This window comes from Pleuronectes platessa, chromosome 23, assembly GCF_947347685.1.
Source record: "Pleuronectes platessa chromosome 23, fPlePla1.1, whole genome shotgun sequence".
In the NCBI taxonomy this organism is placed as follows: domain Eukaryota; kingdom Metazoa; phylum Chordata; class Actinopteri; order Pleuronectiformes; family Pleuronectidae; genus Pleuronectes; species Pleuronectes platessa.
Window position 1 is genome coordinate 6,004,552 of NC_070648.1, and position 25,663 is coordinate 6,030,214.

General features: G+C 43.3%; 4 protein-coding genes across 4 annotated transcripts; 2 read left to right on the forward strand and 2 right to left on the reverse strand.

Moving 5' to 3' along the window:
• Positions 1–4,219: 4,219 nt before the first annotated feature.
• Positions 4,220–11,190, forward strand: LOC128430117 (uncharacterized). The gene is made up of 8 exons (XM_053416082.1): positions 4,220–4,326; positions 6,145–6,254; positions 6,465–6,549; positions 6,664–6,859; positions 7,297–8,366; positions 8,461–9,260; positions 9,691–9,894; positions 9,986–11,190. The coding sequence occupies exons 1-8, from the start codon at positions 4,235–4,237 to the stop codon at positions 10,228–10,230; spliced, it is 2,802 nt and encodes a 933-aa protein (XP_053272057.1). The 5' UTR covers positions 4,220–4,234; the 3' UTR covers positions 10,231–11,190.
• Positions 11,191–11,263: 73 nt separating this feature from the next.
• LOC128430118 (butyrophilin subfamily 1 member A1) lies at positions 11,264–15,345 on the reverse strand. Its single transcript, XM_053416083.1, has 9 exons — positions 15,122–15,345; positions 14,900–14,968; positions 14,144–14,509; positions 13,766–14,059; positions 13,584–13,685; positions 13,226–13,267; positions 12,826–12,849; positions 12,653–12,691; positions 11,264–12,550 (listed from the first exon to the last, which is right to left on the reverse strand). The coding sequence occupies exons 1-9, from the start codon at positions 15,123–15,125 to the stop codon at positions 11,970–11,972; spliced, it is 1,521 nt and encodes a 506-aa protein (XP_053272058.1). The 5' UTR covers positions 15,126–15,345; the 3' UTR covers positions 11,264–11,969.
• A 171-nt stretch (positions 15,346–15,516) lies between these two features.
• Positions 15,517–19,528, reverse strand: LOC128430119 (butyrophilin subfamily 1 member A1). Its single transcript, XM_053416084.1, has 8 exons — positions 19,471–19,528; positions 18,810–19,175; positions 18,438–18,731; positions 18,250–18,357; positions 17,898–17,939; positions 17,498–17,521; positions 17,325–17,363; positions 15,517–17,222 (listed from the first exon to the last, which is right to left on the reverse strand). Exons 1-8 carry the CDS (start codon positions 19,526–19,528, stop codon positions 16,642–16,644), a joined length of 1,512 nt encoding a protein of 503 aa, XP_053272059.1. The 3' UTR covers positions 15,517–16,641.
• Positions 19,529–20,985: 1,457 nt separating this feature from the next.
• mfsd8 (major facilitator superfamily domain containing 8) lies at positions 20,986–25,493 on the forward strand. The gene is made up of 12 exons (XM_053415783.1): positions 20,986–21,357; positions 21,992–22,074; positions 22,338–22,381; positions 22,584–22,824; positions 22,944–23,057; positions 23,165–23,309; positions 23,524–23,582; positions 23,730–23,838; positions 23,966–24,100; positions 24,194–24,297; positions 24,393–24,619; positions 24,726–25,493. Exons 1-12 carry the CDS (start codon positions 21,299–21,301, stop codon positions 24,930–24,932), a joined length of 1,527 nt encoding a protein of 508 aa, XP_053271758.1. The 5' UTR covers positions 20,986–21,298; the 3' UTR covers positions 24,933–25,493.
• The last annotated feature ends 170 nt before the right edge of the window (positions 25,494–25,663 follow it).

The following is a 25,663-nucleotide window of genomic DNA, read 5'->3' on the forward strand; positions in this document are numbered from 1 at the left end:
AGCAGATGTTCATATTTCGGATTAACTTCTGTTTTGTTGTTCTTATTTACACTCACTTTCCAGTTGTCATTCCAGGAAAGTGAATGTCAGGAACTGGAAACACAAACTATCCCGGTGAGGAGTTTTGATTATTTGTGGAAGGATGGGTGGGGGCCACAGGGTGACGATGTTTTGGGGGGGGGGGGGTTGGAGAGGAAATAAAAAGGCCCCTTCTATGCGTCCCCCTAAAACACGCCCCCGTGCCTTGCGGAACCTTTTAAATCCCCTCTGGTTACGCGCACGCCGACATGAGCACCGACACCGACACGCCGCACTGACCCGGCCAGCGAGGACAGGAGCCCCGAGGCCAAACCGAGAAAACGTCCGAAGAAACGCTGCTTCGCCGCCCGATATCTTTGACGCTGGGGGTCGGGGGCGAAGCTTTGGGAGACACTCTCCCCCGCTCGGCCTTCGTCCCGCTCGCCGCCGCTGACCCTCCTGTGGAACCGGGGCTGGGGAGCAAATGGCAGAGCAGCAGCCAGAGGAGCAGCCGCCGATAACCGAGCTGGACGCGCCGGGGGCTGGACGGTCCCGTACCGGGAGAGCGGCGGCTCTTGCCCGGCTACTGCACCACGAGTGTACCCGTCTGCTCCAGCTATACGTGAGTTATGAGGGTGGTGGGACACTCTCCCCTCCCGTTACTTGTGGCTTCAAAATGGGCATGTTGGTCACTAGCTACCTGTTAATACCTCCATAACCCTACATCTGACTTGTAATGGCTACACATTGACCAGTGTGCTCTCAGAGTGTGTTGTTGATGCTGTGCTGCAGAGTGTAATCACACTAAAACAAGCCCCCACCTCCTCCATTTCCCCTGGGGCCCCTAATGGATAGAGTGCATGGGTTTGTGTTTTTCATGCTGCTGTGCCTCATCATCCTTTAAAAAAAAAACACCTTTCAATTGATCAGCACAATCAATTCCCACTAAGTGCTAAATTTAGAATTAATCAATATCAAAGAATAAAGTCACAAGTGCCAGGCCAGCAAGGCATCGTATTGCTGCAAGCTTCTAAATTCCTGTGTTTGATTTGCCCGTCCTTTGCAGAAAGAGAGGGAGACCTTCCTGCTGGACCACACCCCAGACAGCGGGCGCATCCTGTCCTTGTCCCCAGACTCGGAGGAGCCCAGCAGTGAGGAGACGGTCCAGCTGCTGCATGCAGCTCTGCGGCAGTGCCTGGGTCTGCTCCACTGTGTCATCCTGAAGGAAGAGGAGGAGTGGGGCGAGCTGGAGGGCGACTACGAGACCATGAGGACCAACGTCCGGGCCCGGCTGGAGCACTTGCTCCACAGCACCAAGAGTCTAGCAGAGAGCGAGAGCAAGCCCCTGGAGGTCACTCCTGACCACCAGTGTAATGAGGTGAAGTATTTGTCAGTAGTAAGGAAGACATCCTCTGGAGTGATGACGAGACTATTTATCAAACATCAATAAAATATGGCATTTTATCCATCATATAGGTACTTCTACTCCAGTATCACATACACAAAATTAAAAAGCTGTAATAAATGTAGTTCTGTAAACTTTCAAATAACATGCATTTGAATATGAATATGAATTGAAATCCGAAAAAATCGGTGGTGGGGGGGGGGGGGGGCAGGTAGCTGTTATGTGACTGTGCAGCCTCTGGACTCCAGGTTTGTCCATCACCCATATTTTATAAATATATATTTGTGCTTTTATTTTACATAACAAACCACAACATGCCTCATTTTCAGTAAAACGTTTGTTGAATGTACGATACTCTTCTCGTCTATCAGGTGACCGGATTCCCCTCCTTTTCTCCATGAAATGTATTCCTGTCACCTACATGTTTAGGTTTATTGCATTTTTTTATGCTATCATCCCAAGACATGAGATCTACAACTACAAACATGTGCATGTGACTAATGTTGGGAACAAAGATTCAAACCTTTCATATTAATCTCGTAGATAATCCAGAAAATCTTGGGATTGTGTTTAAATCTGCACTGAATTAATAAAGGATAAAAAAAAGTCTCACTCATAACCACAACAGATGTATCGCTCTCCTCTGCTTTGCTCATTCATTCATTACATGTTTGGGGTTTTCCTTTTAATGATGCATCCTGATGCAGTGATGTCAACTTGCTCTCCTCCGTGTAGGAACCCGACGGTGCTGGAGGAGCGTTCGGGCTCAAAATGTGGACCTATCGCGTGCTGCTGGAGCTGATCCACTGGGCCGACCACGCCGTGCAGACCCTCCACATCTTACACACCGAGACGACAGGAGCAGAGGAGACCTAACTCTCTCTGTTTTGATCTGGCAACATCCCTGAATGAACTCACTCAACACTAACAGCCAGCTTTGTCTTGTATTTTCTCCAGATGAAATATTAGGTCATGCGGAATATCCTCTGTGAACACTAGAGGTTCTAAAAGCCCTGCTCAACTAAAATCACAACTAAGCTCCTTTTTAAAAACAAAGCCCAGTAGACGGGTTTTCCCAGACGCTGGTATTTCCACAGCAAGTGCTAAAATGACCTCTAGTTTCCCACAGTTGCTATTTCCTTTGACAAAGAAGCGAGGGCAGACTCACTTTAACTCCAGTGAGTTTGCACTCTGCGTGTGTACAGGTTGGTTTGCCTGGTGCGGTGGCAGAAAAAGTTTTTTGTATACAGTGTCTAAATTATTTAATTTAAGTGTATTTACCTTTGATGACTAAATATGTGCTGTTCATAACACTCCAAAATCTACTAACTGCTAGAATGTAGCCAAAAATACCCGACTTTTAAAACTGTGACTGATGTGCAGCTGAACCTGTAGCCCTTAGCTATTTTAATAATTCACCTAGCTCTTATTGTACCCCATTATTAACATGTCTAGTCCCAATAATTACACGTATAGACTGAATGCTTGTATGTTTTATTGTTTGACATAATCTGTGATGATCAAGTTGCTGCTCCGGTCTCCTAGTTCTCTCCTGATATAACACTTGAATGTGCTGCTACACTGTTCTCGAGTTTGAACTAATAGACCAGTGGTTCTCTAACATTTTCTACCAAATGTTTGAGAACCACTATATTAGACCAATATCTTCTGGTAGGATTGTACTGTCTGTAGCCAAACTCTGCACCCCACTGTAGTGGTAAATGCCTGACACAGCACACAGTGTTTGAATGAGCTGTGACGTCAAGACCTGCTGGTTTGGTGGATTTCTGAATGTCTGGCTTTTCTTTTATCTCTGTGATAAATAACTGGATGTGCATTGAAGATTAAAAGGCAATCTTAACCTTTTGTGTTTCACTGATCCTGACTCTATTGTTTCCAAACCCCACTTTTGCGTTTACACTTATAATTACATGGTATCATTTTATTTTATAGGCAATCTGCCAGGTGGCTTTGAAAATAAATCTTAAGGGCCGAGAGATGATTAATGAAAGAATGGTTTCCTTACATTTATATCAATCTTTCTGGACTTGTATCTAACCATTCTGAAATCGAGGGTAATTGTGATTATTTAAATTAAACCACCTGTGAAGATCAGATGGGAAGTGACTTGTTAGTGGACCTGCTACTTGAAAATTAGCCTTAATTAAACTTTGTATATTCCTATCAAAAGTGTAATTGATTTGAACCCACTGATTTATATTTAACAATGTATTTTATGAGCTAACCATGTGTTTTCAAACCTTTGATTTTTACATCCTAACTCAAAAAGTATCCAGTAACTAAAGCTTTTGAAATGAATATAGTGGAATAAAAACATCACTGTTAATTAAATCAAATAAAAAAAAAACTCAAAGTAAAAATCTTTATTTGAAGAGTAACTGGTGGGTGAAACTTTTGAAATACATGTACTGGAATTAAACGATATAATATTTGCCTCTGAAATTAAGTGCAGTGGCAATATGAAATAGCATACAATGGAAATACTCGAGAAAAGTACTAGCCTCGAAATTTTACATTGTAGTACTTGAGTATTTGAGTACTCGGTTACTCTCCACTACTGCTTCAAAGCATCGATGTACATGCACGTGTCTTCAGGAGACATCACATGAATATCTATGCTGATGATAATATTGTCCATGTATTAAATGTGTGTTGCATTGTGTTGTGGTTTCTCTTTATTCTCCTCAGAGGTGGGTGCACCCCATTTTACCATTAGAGCCCCAGAGGGATGTTGTGCACATGCGCGTTGAGCCATCTACCGGAGCGCGAGAGGTAGCGAAGGGAGTCCTAATGGCGGAGACTGTACGCTCGCCTTTCGACTACCGGGAGCCGCCGACCCTCGACAGCGACGGGGATGGGAGCAAGCCGCCGCCGCCGCGGGGGTGAGTGAGAGCGTCGGGCCGCCGGTTCGCCGCCGCGCGGGCTCGTTTTTCCACCGGGGAAATGTGGCAGTTCCAACACCAGGGACGCACGCGCCGCCGCAAGCGTGCGCGTCTGTTTCAGTTCACGTTAGGAGCCTTTATTTCGCGTGCGTGTCTCCTTTGGTTATACCGGAGAAAAGGGAGCAAGGGGAGCGAGCTTGGCTGCCTTTCCACCCGGTGGCAGCTGCTATGTCCCGGGAGGTCGCGCCTCCTCCCCGCCTCGCTCATCTCCAGCCTCTCGGTTCATGATGTTTTGACCGAGGCTAGCTGCTAGAAGCTAACGGGGCTAGCGCTTGTTTAGCATCGCCGTTAGCATGCACCCAGCAGGGATCATCGGGGGAAACCTGGCTGATCATCGGGTGTGTTGTCGTGTGTCGGCCGTGTTCAGCTGCACATGCATGGGAACGTGTCGTCGAGCAGAGTCCGTGTGTTCACGCTCTCCGCTCGGACTGTGATCAGCCGCTGCACGTCGCCACTCGTGGCTTGTTTGGGCTTCGAGTAAACAAAGTTGCTGACCACGACCAGAATGTTTCCGATTAAAGTGTCACTGGACTCGAACACAGCTTGTGGAGGCGATCAGCCGTCTGACAATGCATCTGTACAGGCTGACGTGATCGAACAAAGGGGTGGGGCAATGTCCAATATTATTATTAATGAAATCATAATAATACCTGAGACTCAGCTGCTGTTTACAGAAGAATATTAGTCCCTCCATTATGATCTGCTAGTTTAGGGACTGATGTACAGCTGCTTAGAGGGATAAGATCTATATATATATATATATATATATTAATCCCAAAGATAATCCTTCTACCAGATCTTGGCCCAAAGTAGAATTTTATACTGGAAAAGGTTACAATAATTAAAACTAGACTAAAATAGGAATAGACATTGAAAATTCAACATTCCCGACGTACAGGTATTTTCATTGGGAGATTTTGCTGCCGTTTGATCTTGTGTGATCTCAGTAAATTGAATTATGGCTGCAGCTAATTCCCATTACTGATAAATCTGCTGATCCTGTTTTCAATGATTCCTCCCCACTTCATCTATGACATGTTAGAAATTGTCATAAATGGCAATGGCGGCTTTGCAAAGGTCATCTTCAACTGTTTTAGCATAAATCCACAAACGTAAGGAAATCTCCATTGGAAACTACATATATTTTTTTACTTTAAACAATGTCTGAAACTATCAATTATCACAATAGTTTGTGATAATGTTTTTGCTGATTGACTATAGTTTCAGCTCAAACTTGTTGGGTTAAGGACTGTTCGCATGAATATGAACTATCTAAAAATGTTTCTTCTGGCTATCAACAAGTATAATCGGCAAAATTTGGGTAAACGTGCGTAATTTAGTATTTATGACATTCACACACTGAACACAGAAGATGTATAGATATTGGAACAAAGTCTGAATTGAAGCCAGGATGAAAAGCATGTATGTGCAGTAACATCATATCTTTTAGACACTCGCCATTCCAATACACCCGACAGCAAAACCAACATGAAGGTTGTGGAAAAAAATCCAAGTTTCTGAACGGCTGTGTTTTCATTGTTTCCCAAATCAAAAGCATGTAAAATGTTCCCTTGAGTAAACGCCACTGCTGCTATCATCACATGTAGTTCACAGCCTTACTGTCATCTCTTCCCACCAGGCATCGCATGCTCCGCTCATTTCCTTTGCCCTTTTCCAGACGCCTCAAGCACCAGAGTCTTTGTCGCTTTGTCTGAACGTGTGATTATGCTGAACGAAGCCCTGGTTTTGTTTTTACAGCCGCGTGTGTGGGAGAAAAAGGAAGGGGACACCTGTGAAGGTGTGCGACCGAGCGTATGTAACAGAAGATGAGGAGGAGGAGAGCATGTCAGAACACAGCTACAGCCCTGGTATATACAGAAACACACACACACACACACACTCATTTTGCCACATGCTGTTGGTGTTTTCCTCCATTCTCCTGCTTATAAAAAACAAGTATTGTGTTGTAGTCATCAGTGTATTGTTGTAAGGAAACACCTGTTATCTTTCTAACATAAGGCTTGTTGTTGCTGAAGCTGTTATGATGTGATGGATAGAAACAGTCTTCTCCGTCTCAGGTGAGGGCCAGTACCCAGAGGGGGCAGAGGACCGCCTCCCTCCACCTGGCAGCCCCTACTACCTACCTGATCCCGCTCAGCTTTGGTAAGGAGACCCCCCTCACCAGCCATGGTTGCTGTGATCCGCTGTGCCTTGTTTGTTTTTTTTGTTTTTTTTCATAGAAGATCCATATTACTAACATCAGGTTATATATTTCAGTGTGCCAGAGTTGGGAGAAGAAGGGGCGAGTGGGGTTCGGGGGCCCGTGCTCTTCCATCCGCCGCCCAACTGCCGCATCCGAGAGGTCCACTGTGGGACGCAGGTGCGGTTGGTCGTCATTGCGATCCGCGACATCGCCAAGGGGGAGGAGATCACAGTGGACTACAGCCTGACCGACTGGGGAGAGAATGCAATGGTGAGCCACTACACATAAGGACATTATAAATAACAAGTCTGGTTATGGTCTTATTGTCAACAAATCCAATGAACAAGGTCAAAACCAACATAACTGGCCTGTGGCACAGACCTGATTATTGTCCAAAAACTAATAAAAACACCTTTAAAAGTGAAACTCCAAAAGTGTATTGTGGACACTTCACCCACCTATGCCATGACTATTGGGACTGAGGTTAATTTTGAGCTGGTCCCTCAATACACAGTCCAAAAATCTTCATAGAAATAGTGCTTGTTAATCCTCAAACTATGTGTTTGTGACCAGTCTTGATTTTATAAGGAGCCAACGGGTTGTGACTCAATAGGGAAGTGAGAAAGTGTATAACCCATATTGGTTTTTCAAGGACATTGTGAATAAGTGCAGACCCTGTTGACAATTTGAAATCTGTCTCTCACCAGGAGGATGAGGCTGGCCCCCACCCACTGTCCCTCTCTGTTTCCGATTACCTTACCCCCTCCTGGTCATTATCACCCTCATCCTCCCCACTCACCCACTCTGAACCCAGCGACTCAGATCGCGAGGAGGACGAAGAGGAGGAAGACGACGATGATGACGATGACGATGAAGAAGAGGAAATCGAAGAAATACGGGGCAGAATGCTGCGCCGCCGCAAGAAGCGCAAGCTGCCAGATGCTGTCGAGTCAAAGAAGAAGGACTCACCCACCTCCTCCAGAGGACCTGGGCGCCCGTGCTCCTCCTTTTCCCGCCCAGCACCTGTCACACCCCCAGTCAGATCCCAGTCCCAGTCACCAGCCAGCACCCTGGCTCCCCCGACCACCAACATCAACAATAACATCAACATTAACATTGGCAGCTCCAGCGGTGCCACAGTGAGCCGGCGGCAGCACTGCCCGTACTGCGGGCGCCACTATCGCTCATTAGCACGCCATCTGGAGAAACACCATGCCAACCAGCCGGAGGTCAGAACGGCCATGGAGCTGGCCCACCTTCACAGCTCTTCAAACGGCAGCGCCTCACACCCTCAACCCTCGTCGTCCTCCACCTCTGCTACTCACAGTCATTCCTTTGCTGTCCCTCAGCCTTCGGGCTCGAACCCTGCGCCGCCCTCTCTCTTCTCCAGGGAGAGGGAAACGCCAGCTACTCGCTCGAGCACAGGCGCCGTCTCCTTCTCCCTCTCGCTCACCCCGCCTCCCTCGGGTCAGCCCACAGCCGCCAAAAAGGGGTCAAGCTGCTCAGCACCTGCAGCAAAACGCGCTGCACCCCCCATGGTGACCAGGGTTAAGAGTCCATCGCCGCCGCCTCCTCCGCCGACTCCCAGGAGGGGTCGGAGAATGAAGAAAGAAAAGCAGGAGGAGCAGCAGAAGGTGGAGGTGGAGAGCTTGAGAAGTCAAGAGGAGCTGGTTCCACCTCCCACTCCAGAGCCGGACATAGATCCAGAGGAAGAACTGGAGCTGAGTGCAGAAGGTGAAGATGAACCGGCAGAAGAGAAGAATGGAGAAATTACAAGGTTTGGTTTTCTATGATACTAGATACCATTGTACATTAGTTGCTGGATTGTGCATCATTAATCTAACGGCTGTTTCTTGCTCTCTGTTTTTCAGCACACAAAGACATCACATGTCTCCGCTGCTCTCCTCCCTCTCTTGTCTGGTCCTCTACCTCCGCCGCCAGCAGCACACCTCCTTCCTTTCTTTAACCCGCTCTCCTCACTCCGCCGAGGCCTGGCGCCTGCTCTGCCATTCCAGCCTGTCCCTGCTCATCCTCTACAACCGCCACCGCGAATGTGAGGTGGCTAAACTCACCATACAGGACTACCGCAGCCGCGTCACCCCACAGGCCAGCACCATCACCAGCCCCCCCTCCGGCACGGAAGCCCTCTTGTCCCCCTTTGAACGCCATGTCCTCTCTCTACTCCCGCGGGCCGGCGTTTTAGGCAAGCGCGGTCGCGTCCAGCCGCTTATTCTCCCGCCACACTGTGAGTCCTGCCTGGACCTGCTGCTTCAAACCAGCCCCAATGTTGGTGTGGACCCAGAGAGCCCCTACGTCTTCTCCCGGCCGTACCACTCTCCTGCCACCCCTCTCCGGGGCACGGACCTCCTGAGGAACCTGGCTCGAGCCAGCGGGGCCAAGAACCCCGGTGCGCTGACAGCAACAAGAGCACGACGGCAGGTAGCTATCCTTACCCAGCTGCTACTGTTGGAGGAGGGTGAGGGCCAGGCTGGAGCAACCAAACGCCTGGAGGACTTCCTGGAGAGAGAGTACCACGTGACCCAGAACTGCTCCGCTATCATTCGTGATCCGTCTCTTATGGGCCGGGTGGGTCGTGTTGTTCTTTATGGAGAGAGGGAAGGTGTTCTTTTCAGAGGGATGAGTCTGCAGCACATCTGCCTTGAGTTGGATGGTAAACACACAAACACACAAACACACAAACACACAAACACACACACACACACACACACACACGTATGTATTTGAGCCCATCAGCAGGTATGCAATTCATTTCAGGTTTTGCTTCTGAGAACCTTTGGTAAGATTGAACTTTGAAATCTGTTTGGAGTAATGGTTAGTGACCAGTAATGCTTAATAATGTTTTTTTTTCTGGGAAAAGACGTTGATAATAGGTGTATACTTGTTTTCTTTTTCAGAGTTCGTTGTGAGAAGTCTTTCTTGCAGCAGAAAGTAGACGTTTCAAAACATGTACAAAGTCAACTAAAGCTATCTGTGTTGCTACACAACACTAGACGTTTTGTAGTTGATCCCACGGAATTATTGTACCATGTTATTTGATTTGATCCGAGTTAACCACCTTGTGGGTTATCTCTGTCCTACAGTGATGTCTGGGAACTCAGCCGACTCCTTTTCAGAGGAATCTGAGGCAGAAGAAGAGAAAGAGGAGGTGAAGGAGAAGGTTGAGGTAACGGTGAAGAAGAAAGGCCCCGGTCGACCGCCGCGGAAGAAGAGGGCGCCCATTCCTTCTCCAGTTAGCCAGTCGATAGCCAACGTCCATAAGAGGCGAAGTATTCCCCCCAAATCAGGTAACCATCCGTCTTTAACATTCTGAATTACTGGGAATCCTCAGTTGAACTTAATTTGTTTACTTTCTGAAACACCCCGTCTTTCTCACAGGCAAGCGTGGTGTGCTGAAGCGTCCCTGGTCGGAGGCAGAGCGTGTAGCAGTGGAGACTCACCTGAAGCGAAACCTCATGGAGCTGCGCGTCCCAGCGAAGGCAGACTGTGAGCGCTGCCTCGAACTCTGTCCTCTGCTGGTGAGCAACCAGCGAGACTGGAGGGCAATCAAGTTTTACGTCCACAACCGCATCCAGCTGCTGAAGAAGCAGGGGAGGAGGGAAAGCGCCGCCGCAGTTTGCTAGATAAAAAAACTATTTAAAAAAAAAAGATGTGGCAGAGGGACACGTACCATACTGTATAAACCACCAGCAATCACATGAAGATATAAACTCTTGGCTGTGTTGGAGAGCAGCTTTCCCCGTCTCATCACCCTGGTCATAAGGGAGAAGTGTAATAAAAGTGACTAAGCTAAGAAACGGATGCTGTCGCTTCAGTTAGGGATCGTTCGTGCTCAGTGTTGGGATCCCCAGTGTCTGTTTCCGAGATGTATTTTTAAGTGGTTGGACAAGATGTTCTTGTAAGTGTGAATATGAGTTCAGACACAGTGAATGCATTTTTTTTTTTAAGATCTGTTTTTTATGTCATTTTTACTAGCTAGTTGACAGTGGAGTGGTGGCTCTTATGAGATATAAAGGAGAGAAGGTGTCTGCAGTGATCAGGTGTGCGCTTTAGACCCCTAGACCACCGGGACACGCCACAACAGACAAGCTTCTGTCCCACATTTTCCTCCACAGAACGCTGATGACCAAACATGACTTTTAAAGCTTTGGAGGAAGACACCAATGGTTCCGATGGTTAAAAAAAAAAACACAGAAAAACTACGTCTCCGGGACTGAGACGTGTATGAACTTGTACAGTTTGTTTGATATCGACCCGCAACACCCAACAGACAAGTGTTTTAAAGAAGTATTCCTTAAAAGTCTTGGACTATGATGCACTGGTCTGTGTATCCGTTCTTGCATACCTCTTATCATGATCATCGTCAGACTAGTATGTATCGAGGCACGCCTACTTGAATTTATTGCGATATATGAGAAGAATATCCAAACAAATTTTATTTCTAAATCAACACATGGTCGCATTCATCATGTAAATACTTCTTAATCTATGAAAAAGTATACAGTAGTGATGACAAAGTTAGTATTGTGTTATGGTGTACATACTGTAAATACTATCTGTACTTATTAAAGTGTATGACATTTTGCTGTGTTTTCTTAAACTGGACTGTAAAGTGAGGATTCAACAAAGAGTGAAACAACAAAAAGATACTGGATCTCAGATTCATTGAGTTTATTGAAAAAGCTGACAGTAATGAAAAGTACTAACTTAATGAAATGGACGGCATAAAAAGACGAACACATCAAATATAACATCAAACACACAATATAATTATTCATTATTTCAGTCAGAATAATACTACATATCAAACTAATACTTTTAATAGCTACATTACTGTATAACATGCAGAGCACACAAAACTTTGCTAAATTAAATTAACAAATTACTTTTTTTTTTTTTTAAACACTATAAAACAGTAAAAAAACATTTACACATGCAATTTTTTTAAGTCAGAACTACAACTACCACTAAATATGAAACGGATAAACATCAAGAACGTTATCTGAAGGTTACCTTAAACCTTGAGTCAGCAGAAAGCAGGGTGTTGTTTTCTCTGGTGTGTGTGTGTATGTACAAAATAACTCAACAATTCATGGAAGGATTTTCACCAAACTTTGTAGAAATAGGACTTGGGAGTGTATGTCCAGGTGATTAGCTTTAGGAGCTGATAAAAATATTGACATTTATTACACACATTTTCCAAGAAAGCTTTGCAAACAATAGAGAAACAATCTAAAGCTTGTATTGATGAGACAAGTATCCTTCTTCAGATGATGTCCCATATATTATATATATTTGCCCCTCGATGCTTTTCGAGATTACTTGCGGTTATATATAATTATTATATTAGATTCAGAAGATATTAAGATTCAGGCTCTTGTGCCCTTTCATCGTTCCCTGTGTCATTACACGCACCCTGTTCTATCTTCTTTAATATCTTCATAGTTCCTGTGTCACCTTTACCAGGATTGAAAAACGGAAAGACTTCACCCTGGAACTTAGCAGTGACAGATCCAATGACAGATTCATCTTCCACATTATAAAAGGAAAGTTCTCCGCCGTCATAATTCAGATATACACCGACTCTTGTCGGTCTTGAGCGAACAGGCAGTAAAACCTTTGGTTCTGTGTTTAGCTGAAAGCTGTCTGCTCTCTCAGGGGAAGACGACAGGAACCAGAAACCATTTGAAGTGCTAGAAGGAGCATCACCCTGCAGAGGGAAGTCAGTTGCCTTCGTTACCCCCACCCACCAGGACTGTTTAACCTTTACTCCAGGATTCTCCAAAGAAACCTCCCAGTAGTGTTGACCTGAAGTGAAGCCAGGGGTTCCCCTTATCGCTGTGAGACAGGTAACTGCTGTTACATCAGGATGCTTTTTGTCTCTGAAGATACCAGCTTTGATTGTGATGTATGGATTTCCTTTATCCTCAAGTTCAATATTTACTGAAAAATGTAAACATAGATTAGATTTGAATCAGGCAGAGTCATAATAAGCTGATGTATAATGTTTATGGTCAGTGTGATTCTCTGAAAAGTTTAGATTACCGTAATGCTTTTTAGCCTCTTCAAGAGCTGCCTTCTCAACTGTAGGTGAGAACAGATACACACACAGTGAACATGGACTCGACACAACACTCAAGCAAGTAAGGATAACAGTCTGCTCCTATTTCAATTCAATACATGACATGACAACAATGACAGAGTGGGTTACTTCTTACCTTCTTGTAAAAGCTTCATATTCTCTGGAAACACAAAACACAAAAATTAACCCTTGAGTTCAGATTTTTAGAGAACAGAAACTACTTGAAGCATTTCCACGAAACTTGTTGAAGGATGCGATCTGGATCAGGGAAGAGTGCATTACACTTTGGTGTGGATCCAGAGAAAGGGGCAGATCTGGAATTTATTTTCACTTTCTTTAACGTTGTGAACTTGGGTGGTTTTTTGTGTGACATTTTCAACATTTTCCAAGTGAATTATTCCTGGATCTTGATGAAAGAAATCTGGAATATTTAGGGGACTGACCTCTGAGAGTGAGAAACTTGGGTTGATGAATTGATTTGCTCTACTGAGTTAATACTGAAATGTGCTCCATGTGATGTGTGAGGTGTTTCTTACCCTCAGCTTGGTTGCCCTCTGATTTGCCTTTCTTCTGGAAAACTAGGTGAAAAATAAGTAAAAATATTTGCAAAGATTTTCTTGATTCAAGTTCATTCAATAAATTTGGCTTCAGACAAAATGTGATGTGGGGAAATCTCTGACATACTGCCGCTATATTCTGACATTTTATAGAATATCATTAATGGGAATGTTGCAAAATGTCTGATAAAGCACAGAATCAGTTTATACTCACATGAACAGCACTTTAACACTATGATTAGTGACTTTGATTGTGCTGATAAATTTCTTCACATAATTCATTTAAATCTCCTTTTTATTGATTGAAAGGTGATTTAAAGAAATTGACAACATGTACCTCTCTTTTTGATGTACGGCCATCCAAGTAAAGCTAATGCGGCCAAGAAGAGTAGAATGAAGATCACCAATGCAGCCACCAATCCAGGCGCAGATTGAACCACTAAATAAAAAACAAGACATATTAGTATTATTCTTCTATTAATGTTCTATTTAAATTAAGAGACAGACAATTTTCTCTACCCTGTTTGGCAGGTGGAGGAGGGATTTCCAGCCGCACTCTTGCCTCCTTCATGTCCACGTCAGAGAGACCCACTGAGCAGGAAACCTCCGAGGAGCTTGGGACCAGCACCCAGCTGTGGACTGACACAAGACCAGAAGAGACTTTGCTGTACTCCAAACTCTTTGGGGTCAGATTCTGCTTCTGGTCGGCCCAGTGCAGCTTCGGCCTCGGATACCAGCCTTCAGATCCACAGCTCAAATTCACCAGGTTTTGTTCTGCCCACACCATCGACAGGAGCGGAGTGTTTCCTGTTTCTAGAAGTGGGACGAAGATGAAGATTTGATGTAAAGGTGGAGACATTTTTTAGAATTGTGTTATTTTTTTCCCCTGTCACTCACCTGTCACCTTGAGACTGACACTTCCACGGTCATAACCCTGATCACTGCTCACGTAACAAATGTAATCTCCCTCGTCCTCAATCCCGACATTTAGCAGCTTCATGCTCACGTCTCCTGCTGCCAGCCCACCGGATGCTGCGTCCTTCAGGCCAAACGAGGCTCGGTCCACGTACGAAGCATCCTTGTTCGCGCTCATCTTTCTATTCTGATACAATATGATCGGGGTATCGAAGCGGTCATTGCGGTACCAGCGTACCTCCAGAGCCTCGGCACTCTGTGGTGGATTGAGCCAGCATGGTAGTGTGGTTTCTCTACCAAGCTGCTCTAAGACAGAGGACCTGACCGAAACCACGAGGCTCTTTGAAGCTGCAACAGAATAAATGTTATTAGTCAAGATAATGTATTTTTCTTCTGTATTTTAGAGAAAATATAATAGTTATAACTTGTAACTAAACTGTACAACAGCATTTTTGTTTCACAATTCATTCAGTTATGTTGAAACTACCCGATTCTTTAACAGTAATTTAGTGGCTTCAGGAATTTACTAATTTATAGTCTTTTTCTCTGCTTGTGGTTGATGATAAATCATGTTTAGGAAAGATGCATTCAGCTCCTCTCAGCAAAGACGGTTTAATTTGATTTAGTGGAAATATAAAAGTTATTGCCATAATACTAAGTGATCCCATGCATTAAAAGATCAGACTGGAGAGTAAATACATTGTGAAATAGTGGAAAGTTGTAAATCAAACGGTTTACCAGGGGCAGCGCTTGACAAAGACGAGCAAAGAAGCAGCAACATGTGCACGTGGGTCATCATGTATAAACCTGACAAATGAAAGGAGTATTAATTCAGTGAGGAGACACACGTGATATATGATCCTTCACGCTTTAGTATCTGGTTTAAAACAGCACAGCTTGAATATGAACAGAATAAAGGTTAATGTGGGTCAATCAGAACAAAATGAAATGTAGGCCTACCCATTGCAGTGGTGTGATCCAAAATGGAAATATCCTTCAAGCAAGTCCAGGTATCGACTTTAAAGACAGAAATCAGGACCCAGTTCAGATTTAGAAATAAATCCAAGGTCACTAAATCGAGCTAATGTCCACGTGAAACCTGGAAAAGTGAGAACTCACGTCCTCGGACAAAAGGGTTTGGTCTGCAGCTTTACTTTCACTTTTGATAGACGCAGTTCGTAAATATGACCAACAGGAGGCACCAGTTTGCAGAGACACTGATGGGAGCAGTAGACATACAAGCAGCAGTACAAGTATCTGTACTTTTTGAAATGTATGACATATTACTGTGTTTTTCTCAAACGGGACTGTTGAGTGAGTTTTACACTGAGGACACAACGAAAAGAAACCAGATCTCAGATTCATTGAGTTTATTGAAAAAAACTGACGGTACCAAAAAGTACAAACTTCATGCAGTGTTTTAAAATTCAATCAATGAAAAGACAAACGGTATAAAAATATGAACACATCAAATAAAACATGAAAAACACTATATAATTATACATTAATTTAGTCCAAATAATACTACTTCATATCTAACTAATACTTTTCATAGCCTCATTGCTGTAGAACGCGGGAGCCCACAACACAAAGACTTTGTTAAATTAAATTAAACAAATTACTCATTTATCTCTTGCAAACACTATAAAACTGTTTATGTGACAAAATATTCTAACATGCAGTTTTCTTAAGTCTGAACTACAACTACCACTGAAGAAGAAACAGGTAAACATCAAGAATGTTATCTGAAGGTTCGATTTTTGCAACCTTTTGCGTACAATGCTGGAATGACTCCGCCCCCTTTGGAGGTTGCTTCTATCCATTAAGCCTGAATTTATCTATTCTCCACACGTTTCATTATTCAAACCGAGTTCCAGGGCAGAATTTTAAAATACAGGCATGTAGTTTATTAATGTTATATGAGTTAAAAAGTAGAGTAAATATTACTTGGGAGTCTATCTTTAGATGATTAGCTTAAGGAGCTGATGGGTCAAAGATCAACAAAAATATTGACATTTATTACACAAATCTTCCAAGAAAGCTTTGCAAACAATAGAGAAACAATCTAGTCTTATATATATATATATATATATATGCAGCTTATATATCTTTTACAGGATCATGAACAAAACCTAAATCTGATTGAAAAATAATTCATGATTATGTAGTGGGAATGATGATGATCATTATGGCGTCACTATAAGGTTGTTATAAATAACATCATATAGTGTAGAAATGCATTACATTTTGTAACTACTACGATTACAGAGACACGATCTACATCTTGTTCAGATCAACCATCACTCATCATCCTGTAGTTTGAATGCTGTAATGATGAAATGGCATTGTTACCAGTTAGCAAAACCAGATTGAAGTATATGTAACCATGCACAGGGTATGATTCGCCCTTCTATGCTTTTCATGATTCCCTGCAGTTGCTGTATAATTATTATAATAGACAATTTTAGATTCAGAAGATATTAAGATTCAGGCTCTTGTGCACTGTCATTGTTCCCTGTGTCATTACACTCACCCGGTTCTTTCTTCTTTATTATCTTCATAGTTGCTCTGTCACATTTACCAGGATTGAAAAACGGAAAGACTTCACCTTGGAACTTAGCAGTGACAGATCCAATGACAGATTCATCTTCCACATCAAAAAAGGAAAGCTCTCCGCTGTCATAATTCAGATATACACCGACTGTTCTCGGTCTTGAGCGAACAGGCAGTAAAACCTTTGGTTCTGTGTTTAGCTGAAAGCTGTCTGCTCTCTCAGGGGAAGACGACAGGAACCAGAAACCATTTGAAGTGCTAGAAGGAGCATCACCCTGCAGAGGGAAGTCAGTTGCCTTCGTTACCCCCACCCACCAGGACTGTTTGACCTCTAAATTAGGATGCCACAAAGAAACCTCCCAGTAGTGTTGACCTGAAGTGAAGCCAGGGGTTCCCCTTATCGCTGTGAGACAGGTAACGGCTGTTACATTAGGATGGTGCTTGTCTCTGAAGATACCAGCTCTGATTGTGACGTGTGGATTTCCTTTATCCTCAAGTTCAATATTTACTGAAAAATTGAAACATAGATTAGATTTGAATCAGACAGAGTCATAATAAGCTGATGTATAATGTATATGGTCAGTGTGATTCTCTGAAAAGTTTAGATTACCGTAATGCTTTTTAGCCTCTTCAAGAGCTGCCTTCTCAACTGTAGGTGAGAACAGATACACACACAGTGAACATGGACTCGACACAACACTCAAGCAAGTAAGGACAACAGTCTGCTCCTACTTCAATTCAATACATGTCATGACAACAATGACAGAGTGGGTTAATTCTTACCTTCTGGTAAAAGCTTAATATTCTCTGGAAAACATAAAACACAAAAATTAACCCTTGAGTTCAGATTTTTAGAGAACAGAAACTACTTGAAGCATTTCCACGAAACTTGTTGAAGGATGCGATCTGGATCAGGGAAGAGTGCATTACACTTTGGTGTGGATCCAGAGAAAGGGGCAGATCTGGAATTTATTTTCACTTTCTTTAACGTTGTGAACTTGGGTGGTTTTTTGTGTGACATTTTCAACGTTTTCCAAGTGAATATTCCTGGATCTTGATGAAAGAAATCTGGAATATTTAGGGGACTGACTTCTGAGAGTGAGAAACTTGGGTTGATGAATTGATTTGCTCTACTGAGTTAATACTGTAATGTGCTCCATGTGATGTGTGAGGTATTTCTTACCCTCAGCTTGGTTGCCCTCTGATTTGCCTTTCTTCTGGAAAACTAGGTGAAAAATAAGTAAAAATATTTGCAAAGATTTTCTTGATTCAAGTTCATTCAATAAATTTGGCTTCAGACAAAATGTGATGTGGGGAAATCTCTGACATACTGCCGCTATATTCTGACATTTTATAGAATATCATTAATGGGAATGTTGCAAAATGTCTGATAAAGCACAGAATCAGTTTATACTCACATGAACAGCACTTTAACACTATGATTAGTGACTTTGATTGTGCTGATAAATTTCTTCACATAATTCATTTAAATCTCCTTTTTATTGATTGAAAGGTGATTTAAAGAAATTGACAACATGTACCTCTCTTTTTGATGTACGGCCATCCAAGTAAAGCTAATGCGGCCAAGAAGAGTAGAATGAAGATCACCAATGCAGCCACCAATCCAGGCGCAGATTGAACCACTAAATAAAAAACAAGACATATTAGTATTATTCTTCTATTAATGTTCTATTTAAATTAAGAGACAGACAATTTTCTCTACCCTGTTTGTCAGGTGGAGGAGGGATTTCCAGCCGCACTCTTGCCTCCTTCATGTCCACGTCAGAGAGACCCACTGAGCAGGAAACCTCCGAGGAGCTTGGGACCAGCACCCAGCTGTGGACTGACACAAGACCAGAAGAGACTTTGCTGTACTCCAAACTCTTTGGGGTCAGAATCTGCTTGTGGTCGGCCCATTGCAGCTTCGGCCTCGGATACCAGCCTTCAGATCCACAGCTTAAATTCACCAGGTTTTCTTCGTTCCACACCATTGACAGGTGCGGAGTGGTTCCTGTTCCTAGCAGTGGGACGAAGATAAAGAAGATTTGACGTTTGAGCCATATTTTGTAATTATTTTTTTTCCCCTGTCACTCACCTGTCAAATTGAGACTGACACTTCCACGGTCAGAATGCTGACCACTGCTCACGTAACAAGTGTAATCTCCCTCGTCCTCAATCCCGACATTTAACAGCTTCAGGCTCACGTCTCCTGCTGCCAACCCACCGGATGCTGCGTCCTTCAGGCCAAACAAGGCTCGACCCTCGTACGAAGCATCCTGGATCCCGTACATCTTTTTATTGTAATACAGTAGGATCGGGGTATTTAAGGGATCATTGCGGAACCACTGTACCTCCAGAGCCTCGGCACTCTGTGGTGGATTGAGCCAGCATGGTAGTGTGGTTTCTCTACCAAGCTGCTCTAAGACAGAGGACCTGACCGAAACCACGAGGCTCTTTGAAGCTGCAACAGAATAAATGTTATTAGTCAAGATAATGACCAAGTCATCTTGAAAGTACTTTCAGGAAGATTAACATTTTTTTGTCTTTTTCTATTCTAGTGGTTGATGATAAATCATGTTTAAAGATCCATTCAGCTCCTCTCAGCAAATAAGGTTAAGTGTGATTTAGTGGAAATATAAAATTGAATATAATTGCCTGAATATTGCCACAATAATAAGGGATCACATGCATAAAAAGGTCAGAATGGAGAGTAAATACATTGTGAAATGTGGAATAGTATAAATCAAACGGTTTACCAGAGGCAGCGCTTGACAAAGACGAGCAAAGAAGGAGCAAAAGGTGCACGTGGGTCATCACGTGTAAACCTGACAAATGAAAGGAGTATTAATTCAGTGAAGAGGAGACACACGTGATATATGATCCTTCACGCTTTAGTATCTGGTTTAAAACAGCACAGCTTGAATATGAACAGAATAAAGGTGAATGTGGGTCAATCAGAACAAAATTAAATGTAGGCCTACCCATTTTAGTGGTGTGATCCCAGATGGAAATATCCTTCAAGCAAGTTCAGGTATCGACTTTAAAGACAGAAATCAGGACTAAGTTCGGATTTAGAAAAACATCCAAGGTCACTAAATCAAGCTAATTTCTACGTAGACCTGAAAGAGTGAAAATCACCCCCTTGGACAAAGGGTTTGGTCTGCAGGTGTACTTTCACTTTTGAACTGCTTATGTTATTCAGGTTAATATTTAGCTGGAAAATACTGTAAATATGATTGAGACTAAAACAAAAACAAAATCCCAGAGGAACTTTTAAGAATTGGCGCAAATTCTGACAACCAAAACATTTCTCACCTTGAGCTTCTTCTTCTTTGCGTCTCGCTTCGTGCTGGATCATAACTTTTCTGAACCTTGAACCTGATCTCAACAAACTAACAAATTAATCAGTAAACATTAATCAGAGGCTGCAGGCTTAATTTTCCATTTTTACGACGCCTCACGGTTAACATTTTACTGAATTTTTCTTCTACGAAAATACAAAAGACAAAAGTATCCTGCTACAAAATATGAATCGGTTTTCATCAAATCTATCAAATCCAAAATATTATTTTTTAGATACATGTATCTGCCCATCCCTGAATAAAGGCACGATTTAGAATTGAAATCAAAGTTACCCATTGTATTTTAATACTAATTGATATATATAGTTAAAGCAAATGGAAGCACAGTGTTTAAATATATATGCCTTTGCTCTTTGCTATTTTATTTCCCAATTTAATTCTTTTGTTGAACGAAGTAACACTTGCTCTGGTTCATTTGTACAAAACACTCACAAAATACATTCGACAATGACAAAAAGCACAGAAATGGGAAAGTGTTAGCAGCATCTTGTTCTTTTTAGGATCTAAAGCTTGAACTGGAGATCTAGGAGTAATAAGAGCCTTTGTAATAAGTGTGTTTGTGATCACATGTAAAGTGCTCAGTGCTGTAATGGAGCACACGGGATCCTGATTGTGTTACAGAAGGAGGGATTGTGGACACTGCCCTGAAATGTCAATGTGGTTTCAGACACGTGAGTTCTCTGCGTCAAGGGGGACGGAACACACCCGGATCTGACCGGAAGTTGTCTGATTATGTGTTCAATATAAAAGCACACAGTCGGTAATGGTTAAGACAAAGTCAGACGATGCGTTATTTGACAGCACAATGTTTATATAGTTACATTTACACGCAAGTGGTCGTTCTTCATGAAAAAAAACCTTCAGATTTCACTTTGCTGAAATAGGGATTTGGGTTTATTTTGAAAAGACTGACCGGAAGTTGCTATTGTAAGTACGTTAGCTTTAAAGCTACTGAATGTTGTTGTCGGGTACCACAGTCCAATCAGCCACCTAGCTCGTGTGGCCGTCGGGTTGAGATGACCCCGAGCAGTATCCGTGGATTAAGTTAGCCTAGCGTTGTATTATTTAACAACACGAAATGATAGCTCGGGTTGCTAACGTTAGCCGCTGCCGTGACTAGTTAGCTCAGTTGTCCCGCAGCTCAATGGCGAAGTAGCAGCTCATCAGTTTCACATCTGCAAAGTGGGCGACGTCGTTGTTCTTCTGGGGCTTTTCAGGGGACATGTCGAGACTCATTGACTCCGACGAAGACACACCGCTGCTCCGGGACGATGCCAACAGGTGAGCACGAGAGTTCAGCCACAAACTAAAGACTTCTACTGAGTTACTGGATCAGTAAACAGGGAGTGATGCAACTGCACAGACATTAGTGAACCGTGCATTGTGTAAAGAGTCAGGTCAGACTGGTTTACTGTTGTGATTGTGTACCAGCCTGTCAGTAACCTCACGACATCTGTCCTGTCCCCTTGTCCTGTCCTGTCTTGTCCTGTTCTATCCCCTTGTCTTGTCCTGTTCTCTCCTATACCCTCGTCTTTACCTGTTGTATCCCCTTGTCTTGTCCTGTCCTTCCCCTTGTCCTTTCCTGTCCTATCCCCTTGTCTTGTCCTGTTCTGTCCTATCCCCTTGTCCTGTCCCCTTGTATTGTCCTGTCCTGTTCTGTCCTATCCCCTTGTCCTGTCCCCTTGTCTTGTCCTGTTCTGTCCTATCCCCTTGTCCTGTCCCCTTGTATTGTCCTGTCCTGTTCTGTCCCCTTGCCTTGTCCTGTTCTTACCTATCCCCTTGTCGTGTCTTGTCCGGTACCCTTTTCTTGTCCTGTCCTGTCCTTTCCCCTTGTCCTGTCCTATCCCCTTGTCGTGTCTTGTCATGTGCTGTCCTCATGTCTTTTCTGGTCTTGTCCTCTCCCCCTTATGTGCAGCGACGGCTCCCAGGATGGAGTCTACAAGAGTCGGTGGAGGTCCATCAGAGTCATGTACTTCACCATGTTCCTCAGCAGCGTTGGTGAGTAACAGCCACACAAGTTACACAAGCAACTTAAAGTCTCCAAATAACCTAATCACTAGATGTCTTTGGACTGTGGTTTGAAGCTGGAGCAGCTGAGGTAAATGAGAACATACATTTTGCAGGATGAATAGGTTTTCTTTATGGTATTTCCCCCTCATAGACTCTGAATATGATCTGTGTGTTGGTCGGGCTTATGTTTGGTATAAAGTTCGGGATTTTTGGTAGCATCCAAATCATCAATGTGTTGCTTGCACTTTCAGGTTTCACTATTGTCATCACATCACTTTGGCCCTATTTGCAGAAGGTATGTATGACCCTCAATTTTTTTTTAATTAAGGGGCAGTGCTTTTATTGTTCAAATGCAAATGCAGTGTAAACAGGAAGTCAAAGAATAAATCAAAGCAAATGGAGACTCAACTTTGGATTCAGCATGTGTCAATAATGGTACTTGTTCATATTTGTCATTCTTGTGCTTTTGCTTTTTCTTCCACCTGTTTTTCACATAGATGGATGGAAGCGCCACCGCCAGCTTCCTGGGATGGGTGGTGGCCGCCTACAGCCTCGGTCAGATGGTGGCCTCCCCCTTGTTCGGCCTGTGGTCTAATCACCGACCACGCCGGGAGCCACTGGTGTGCTCCATTTTCATCAACCTGTTAGGCAACATCTACTACGCCTATGCAAACCATCCCACGGCCAATAACAAGTTCCACATCCTCTTGGCCAGAGCTTTTGTCGGCTTTGGAGCAGGTGATGTGTGGGATTCTTATTTGCTCTCAAACATATGTGCATTACACCACATTTGCAAATTGGATGATATTGTCAGTGCCCCACATCATGATAATGTAGATTTGGTCTTTTCACCGCAGGCAACGTTGCTGTGGTGAGGTCGTATGTGGCTGGGGCAACATCGCTCAAGGAGAGAACCAGCGCCATGGCGATGATGAGCGCCTGTCAGGCCCTGGGTTTCATCCTGGGACCGGGTAAAGATTCCTGCATTTTAGCGGTGTTGTGTATGCTGTGAAAAAGACAACAAGGACAGAAGTTGTGGATTTTATTCTTAACATTTTAGCGTGTTTGCGTTTTTCAGCACTTCAGGCGTGCCTGTCGTTCCTCGGCGAGCACGGTGTCACGGTGAAGTTCATTGATCTGCAGCTCAACATGTACACCGCTCCTGCTATACTGGCTGCAGCTTTTGGCCTCATCAACATCCTGCTGGTTCTGTTGGTGCTGAGGTGAGGATTTCCCCCCTGAATAAATACACAATATGTAATGCTGTGCTCATGTAGTTTTGGGAATTTGAGTACACAAGACAAAGATAACCGTACTATGTCTTTCAAAACCCGTTCATTTCCATCAGCCCTTTGCATCTTGCCTCTCAATGTCTGGAATCATCTTTTCATTTCATCATCGATAGTAATTAGGGGCTGTGTTGATTTCCACTAACAGAGAGCATCGTGTTGATGAACATGGAAGACACATTCGAGCCATCAACTACAATTCGGAAGGTATGTGCGGTCCTGCTCTGTCTTTATTATACATGTTTAAATTGAACACAAATGGTATGTGAATTTTCTTTGAGAACTATTGGACATATTATAAGCCAATGTTTCCTGGTTGAAGCTTTTATTTCTCACCCTTTTATTCTCCTATAGATGGAGAGGACATTTGCGAAGAACCTGAGGAAACCATCGATCAGGTAGCGGTCCTGACCTCCAACGTCCTCTTCTTCATGGTCATGTTCATCTTTGCCATCTTTGAGACGTACGTATTTCATTGCAGACTACAGAAGCAGTCGAATCAGAATGTAACAGACAGTTCTTCGTGTCTAATGCGTGCAAATTTACACTTGATGGCCCAGATTTAAATTGATGTGTTTATGATTTTGCAGAATCACCACCCCCTTTTCCATGGACATGTTCTCCTGGACAAGGAAGGAAGCTGTTGTATACAATGGCATCATCATGTGCTGCATTGGATTTGAATCCATCATTGTGTTTCTGGTTGTAAAAGTTGCTTCTCAAAGGTACAGTTACTCATGAACGTATTGAATAGAACTACACCTGAACTTGTCATAGATTGTTTTAACACAAGGAATGTTTTTTTTCTTTTCTGCCAGGGTTGGGGATCGTCCTGTGTTTCTTGTCGGACTGGCCATTATATTCTGTGGATTCTTTACCCTGCTTCCATGGGGGAACCATTACCCAAAGATCCAGTGGGCGGGTACTGATTGTTTTAATGCCACACAATGTATCAGTTTTCTATATTGAAGTGAGAAACTACCTATTGATATTTTGGATTTTCTCTTCCAAACCTAGACCTCAAAAACAACTCGCTGGTCAGTCAGATATCTGAGGCCACGTTAGCCTCCAACAGCTCTTTAGAGCCCACAGGCTGCCCGTATCAACAGACCTGGTGCCAGTATACTCCAGCAATACACATCGCCCAGTACATCTCAGCGGACGTCTTGATTGGCATGGGATACGCAGCCTGCAACGTCATGTCCTACACACTTTATTCCAAAATCCTCGGACCCAAACCTCAGGTGAGAAGATTATAGTTTGATGGATATGATGCTTTATTTTTAAAACATGATTAAATGGTTGAATGCCTCTTTTGAGAATCCCTAATGTGGATTTGACTTCCTGCAGGGTGTGTACATGGGCTGGTTGACGGCCTCTGGCAGCGGTGCGCGGACATTGGGTCCCATTTTTGTCTCCCAGGTCTACACGATCCTGGGACCTCGCTGGGCCTTCAGCCTCATCTGCGGGATGGTGACAGGGGCCATCGTCCTCCTGAGCTCCGTTTACCACAGACTCATCGCATTCTCTGCGCGCCACAGACAGACGGTAGAATAATTCTCAATGGAGAGAGACTGATGGCAGTTTTCTACTTTTATTCTCAAAGACTTGAGCCAAAGACCCTGGCTATGATGACGGACTTTCCATTGCTTTTGCTCACTTTACAATGTGGTTATTGATTTGAGAGTTAATGCCTCAGGGATGACCTTGACCACAGTCGATGTGAAATACCATGATCTTAATGATGGAACTTTAATACATTTGATATTTAATTTTTACTGACAGGAAATGTATTCACGATTGCACAAGCTCATATTCACTGGATATGGCATTCCTTATACTATATTAACGACACTTAAAAGATTTTATTTTAAATAATTTTGAATGTGTGTGTGTGTGGGGGGGGGGGGGCTGTAATTGAAATATTTCCGATCGAATATTTCCACATTTGATTGTGTAGGGGAAATAATGGGGTTATGTTTTCTATTACTGTTAATGACTTAACTTGTGGTTGTTTAAAACTACAGGTGGTCGGTTACCTGAACTAATTACGAAAGTGTGAATGCATGTATGATAATGATTAACTGAGTGATGCATTGAAGATTTAATATGATCCCACTCCCACGTTCTCTGTGTCACTTCATTATCAGTTGTCATTTTCAACTTGATCTGGGTTTTTAAAGCAACTGTGAGAAAAAGCTTTTTCATTGCTTATCTACAGAATAGAGTATACGTAATATACATACGACTTTACAAGTCCGTGTGGGAATCTGTTGTTTAATGACTTC

Coding starts and splice junctions, on each gene's coding strand:
- LOC128430117 (XM_053416082.1), top strand. CDS start 4,235: ATGGCGGAGACTGTACGCTCGCCTTTCGACTACCGGGAGCCGCCGACC. Junction 6,860..7,296: donor ACTGGGGAGAGAATGCAATG/GTGAGCCACTAC, acceptor GTCTCTCACCAG/GAGGATGAGGCTGGCCCCCA. Junction 9,895..9,985: donor AAGTATTCCCCCCAAATCAG/GTAACCATCCGT, acceptor TCTTTCTCACAG/GCAAGCGTGGTGTGCTGAAG.
- LOC128430118 (XM_053416083.1), bottom strand. Junction 14,060..14,143: donor TGTCAGTCTCAAGGTGACAG/GTGAGTGACAGG, acceptor TCCCACTTCTAG/AAACAGGAAACACTCCGCTC. Junction 12,850..13,225: donor AGAGGGCAACCAAGCTGAGG/GTAAGAAACACC, acceptor TTGTGTTTCCAG/AGAATATGAAGCTTTTACAA.
- LOC128430119 (XM_053416084.1), bottom strand. CDS start 19,528: ATGACCCACGTGCACCTTTTGCTCCTTCTTTGCTCGTCTTTGTCAAGC. Junction 17,364..17,497: donor TATTAAGCTTTTACCAGAAG/GTAAGAATTAAC, acceptor TCTCACCTACAG/TTGAGAAGGCAGCTCTTGAA. Junction 17,223..17,324: donor AGAGGCTAAAAAGCATTACG/GTAATCTAAACT, acceptor TCAATTTTTCAG/TAAATATTGAACTTGAGGAT.
- mfsd8 (XM_053415783.1), top strand. CDS start 21,299: ATGTCGAGACTCATTGACTCCGACGAAGACACACCGCTGCTCCGGGAC. Junction 23,310..23,523: donor CTGGTTCTGTTGGTGCTGAG/GTGAGGATTTCC, acceptor TTCCACTAACAG/AGAGCATCGTGTTGATGAAC. Junction 24,298..24,392: donor CCCAAAGATCCAGTGGGCGG/GTACTGATTGTT, acceptor TTCCAAACCTAG/ACCTCAAAAACAACTCGCTG.